Source organism: Argentina silus (assembly GCF_951799395.1).
Source record: "Argentina silus genome assembly, chromosome: 10".
Lineage (NCBI taxonomy): Eukaryota > Metazoa > Chordata > Actinopteri > Argentiniformes > Argentinidae > Argentina > Argentina silus.
Genome location: NC_139664.1, coordinates 6792326 through 6797283, shown reverse-complemented (window position 1 = coordinate 6797283; position 4958 = coordinate 6792326). Strand labels below are relative to the sequence as shown.

Sequence of the window (4958 nt, the reverse complement as noted above, 5' to 3'; positions counted from 1 at the left end):
TCCCAGAAATTGTTGTTTTGTAATTATTTTGAGGCTGAACAATGTCACGACACTGGAAAAGGTCAATTCAGATAGTTGCCCTTCGGTTACATCCATGAATTGTCAATCAAATCTTGAAAAACCATTCAAAGCCTTTTAACTAGATTATTTTGCTAATCTTTGACATTAGAAATGTTCACAATGTCAATGTACTGCAATGTTCAAATGTAGATCACAAATATGCGAGTACATACAGTAAGTGTTTCAGTTTTTTAAATGTTTTTATTAGAGTACACAATGGTAATATGTTCTGAATATGTCTGTGTTCCAAAATGTACCGTACTTGGTAAACGCTCTAGATAGAGTCCAAGAACGCATTTTGGCACACAGCCTATATACCTACGGTCCATACATTGATCATCAGAGTTGTTAAAACGTCTCTAAACGCCTGAAAGCTGCCTACCTGAACAATGGTATTTTTGCTGAAGCTTTAATGTCTCAAGGCGATTCGTTAAAGGCTATCACATTTTTTTATCCACGATATTCTCTGAAAACTTGTAAATCGGTGGGATCATTATTAGGCGTAGAGGATAGCCATACCTGGAAAAAATATCTATACTGTTTTGTTGAAATACAATTCACACAGTATAAAGGCTTGGATTTAAACAAACTGCCTATCGTGGCAACTACTACCATTGAAAATAATTGTTGGTGTTTAATACTATGATAAAATGCGTGAATAACAAATTATGTATTGGGTGACTTGAATGTGTCGCAATCTAAAAGCGAGGACGCGCATTCTGCCCCGTTACCAATGAGGGAAAAAAAGAGGTTCGGGGCGCGTATCTAAAGCGCGCTCCCAGTTTGACTATTGGGGCCACATGCATCGGGGAGAGGACGAGAACGCGCTTTGTGTATTCTCCGCTTCGATCAACGACCCTGTCGTTTCCTGCGTTCCTGGAGATTGGCAGGGGGCGCCCGGACAACCACTGAGTAGCAACAGAGGGGGATAAGATGGAGGTTTGCGAAAGACTTTTGTGCTTGGCCGTGGTGTCCAGCGTTTTCTGTGTTGGCTCCGTTTTGGGGAAATACGTCAGAGGTATCGTCAATACCAAAGAGGTAAGGTGCTGTTGATTCCTCAAATGTAGTCTATCACTTCTGACAATGACACCGTTAATCGAATCGCATTCGGTAGCTCATTCGCAAAGGTGTCTCTCCGCTTCCGTTAGATTTTTTTTATTATATTGCGAAGCTCCCGCAACTTGCCTCTGATATTTTGATCCCTATTACCCCACTATGTGTTAGGCTATGTCCCTGTACGTTGTCGTGCATTTGCGCGCATCTGTAGCCTATGCGTGTCAGAACCAGCGTACCTTCGTCGTTCATGATAGTCTTTGGCACATCACCGACCGACAGCGCAGCAAGCCAAATATAAGTCGATTGCGCCACACGTTAGAGACATCGTTACTGTAACTACTCAACCTATCACATAACAATAATCCATCGTTACAGGTGTGCGTCGTCGCTCGCCTCGCGTAGCCTCCGCGGCGGCGCCGTGTTTGTTGTTATTGGTTCTCTCTGAACATCAGCCGTGCTCACACTGAATAGTCAACCGGTCACCATATCAACCATATCAACATCATCAGTCTTTTTTGGTGTCAATTACTTATAGATTTTTCCAGTTGGGCCCATTGATTATAACATATCATAGGGTTCCATATTGTCTATACCCCAGCATGTGAGTTCAAATTGCCTAGACCACACAACTGTGTAAAGAAGACATGTGTGTGTGTGTGTGTGTGTGTGTGTGTGTGTGTGTGTGTGTGTTCAGAGCAGAATACGGTCGACTGTACCCACATCTGTCTTCTTTACACAGTTGTGTGGTATAGGCAATTGGAATTCACAGTTTGTAGATCCGATTTGGGATGAAAGAATGGCGTATTTACGCATGCATGTGCCTAATACGGAAGACGACTTCCCTGCAAAATATCAGCATGCTGCGATGTTTGACATTGTCTTTGATTAATACACAAAAAGAAAAAAAAGTTGTTTTGAGTAAGGCAAAGTAAAAAGAAAACGGTGGTGGAATTGTGTTAATTTATTAAGGTTCTCATACACTGGAAAATGATTCAGGGGGGTTGTAAATGTAACCCCCCAAAAATAGGATTTTGACAAAGAAAATATAAGTTTCTATTTGCACATGAATATTTCTAGTACCTTACTTAATTTTCATTTGTTCCACTAACATATTCAGAAATAAATATTCAACGTAACCAGCTGCATAACCTCAACAAGTACATGCATCTCACTACTCTTATTAGAGTAATAGAGAACTATTTACAAAAGAAAACTGAGGCAACTATTTGCATCAACCTTTTGAGTAGGATGTATATTTAAAAAAACACATCAGGAACATAAATAAGATGTTTCATGAATCTGATTACGATAAGCAACTAATCAGAAAAAATAAGTGAATCAACAAGTACATTTACAAGTACAATGCTGGACTAGAAAAAGGGAATTAGATCCAACTTATGATACCATAACTGATACCATAAAGTTGTTTTTTACACTAAAAGCTAAGTATATCATACATAAAACTCATGACTTGTTGGTAATACTTAAAAAGCTGATGCAAAAAGTTGCCTAATTTTTTTTAAAGTAGAGCAAGCACAATATTTTTTTTTACAGTGTAGGTTTGAATTTATTGCTAGCTATTGGATGCTAGCGAGGGAAGAAGTTACAGGAGGGAGTGGTGGGGTGAAAGGACCTAAATGTTACGCACCTGACCTTGTGCAGGGGCACAGCTCATGAATAGTAATTGAAAATAAAAATAAAAATATATATCCCACTACATTCCCATGAAAGTGGGAAAATTGTGGTTTTGCAAAATATTGTGGTTTTGCATTTAATGTTGAGGTATGGTTCATTTTCATACATTTCATACATGGAGTTATGGCTGATTTTGTTGAAAGTAACATTCATTACTTTACAAACCACAATCTAAATAAGAAATAAGACACAGTGACACAGAGCCCTGCGTAAGTAATGGGACAGTGAAGTTATTTTGGCTCTGCACTCCATTTTAAATCAAAGTACAAAGTACTATGAGGTTAAAGTAGATATTCTCAGCTTTCATTTGATGGTATTTATGCACATATTGGTTTCACCATTCTTCAACCTAATAATGGCTTCCTTGACTTTCATTGACACCTCTTTGGTCCTCATGTTGACAGACACCAATAGCTGACTCCAAAGGCAAATGCAAAGCCTTGAATCAATACTAGACATTGACAGCTCTCTTATGCCTGCACAAATGATGTGATGGAACACACCTTACCAGAAACACCTGTCAAGCCAATTGTCCCATTACTTTAGGGTATCCTCAAATTGGGGGACTATGCAGAAAAAGTGTTGTAATTTCTGAATGGTGAAACCTATATGTAGACAAACACCATCAAATAAAAGCTGAGAATCTCTACTTTAACCTAACAGGTTTGATTTAAAATCCAACCTTTTGAGTGTAAAGCCAAAAGAAGAAAAAGTGCTTCACTGTTCCATTACTTACACAGGGCACTGTGTGGTGCACTTCTCGCCAGCTGTTACCTTCGCCTCAAGGTGGTTATTCCCACCTCACCGGCATGTACAAAAGTAACATTGCGGTGGTTTCATTCTCTGTCATTTTAATTTCAGCTAATTTAAAGGTTGACTCTAAGATGTGACGTTATAGCAAAACGAGTGGGGCGACACTGCCAGAGACTTTCTAAAACAGAGATGCAACAGAATAGAGTGTGTTGCGACCAATGACTGTCAGTTGCGACAGAGCAGGTTGAATGCGATTGGCGTTCGCTCTTGTTCGCTACAGTATCTTTGATGAAAGTTGCTCTGTCTTCATGGGCGTGACGTCATGTACCAGAGTCGCCCCTTAACCTAGAAATGAAACAGTTGCCAAACGTAGAGGACATATAAAAGTTGTTTGTCATAAAATTTGGTGGCTTTAGCTATCGATTTCTGATTAAATAGGAACAAAACTGAAAGTGTTACTGTCATCCCGGTTCCCCCATATATAGGCATTGTCTACTGTGATCTGTCCTTTCTCCTCTTACGCTGAGTTTCTGAGCTGGGGTTTGTATTACAACCTCTACCAAAACACCAGTGCACTGCTCTGAATGGCATGACACAACTTTTTATCAATCTTGACATATTGATATTGTGTGTGTGCGCGTGTCCCAGTGTCATTGTTAAACACATCAGTCATGCCCGCTTACAGCCACCCAAGGTCACTCACTCACTCACTCACTGATGCACAAACACACACACACACACACACACACACACACACACACACACACACACTGATACCACAGGGTCAGGGGAGGGCGTACACTGTGAGACACATAAGACATATCAAAGAGAGAGAGAGGTGTTACAGTCTTTGGTTCTGGGCGTGGGGTGTTAGAATGTAGGCCAGGCCTGGCCCCTGCAGTCATTTGTGAATGTAAGGTTTGGTGTGAAAGTGGAAGAGTGGTTGTGCGTGTGTGTGGTTGTGTGTATGAGCTTAGTTAGTATGTTTGAGTGTGTGTGTGTATGTGTGTGTGTGTGTGTGCACGGAGGGGGGGGGGGTTGCTCTGTGCATGAGTGTGTTCTATGGTGTGTATGACTTTGTTCATGTGTGTGTAAGTGTGCATGAGTGTATTTATGTGTTCCACTGTTGTGTAACCTCTCTAATGAATCATTGAGAAGCCCAGCGGTCCAGGGGTGACTTGACTAGCTGATTGGTAATTAATTGTTAATGGGGCTTAGCAAGCAAACAGTGATCTAGAGAGAAAGAGGGAGGGACAGAGAGAGAAAGAGGAGGGCACAAGGACAGAGAAAAAGAGAGAGAGCTGCTGAATCGCTGTAGTGACCGGATACTGCATCAGGGTGTAGCACTTGATTAATGGGGTGGGTGTCTGTACACACACACACACACACACACA

General features: G+C 40.9%; 1 protein-coding gene across 1 annotated transcript in view; it reads left to right on the top strand.

Annotated features, from left to right (window-relative positions):
• Positions 1-993: 993 nt before the first annotated feature.
• Positions 994-4958, top strand: part of tmem145 (transmembrane protein 145) — a gene marked incomplete at both ends in the record, with an annotated part of 18909 nt that continues 14944 nt past the window's right edge. Inside the window, one exon of the mRNA XM_083679077.1 lies at positions 994-1098. Coding sequence (XP_083535203.1) covers positions 994-1098 — 105 coding nt within the window. The remainder of the gene's footprint in view (positions 1099-4958) is intronic.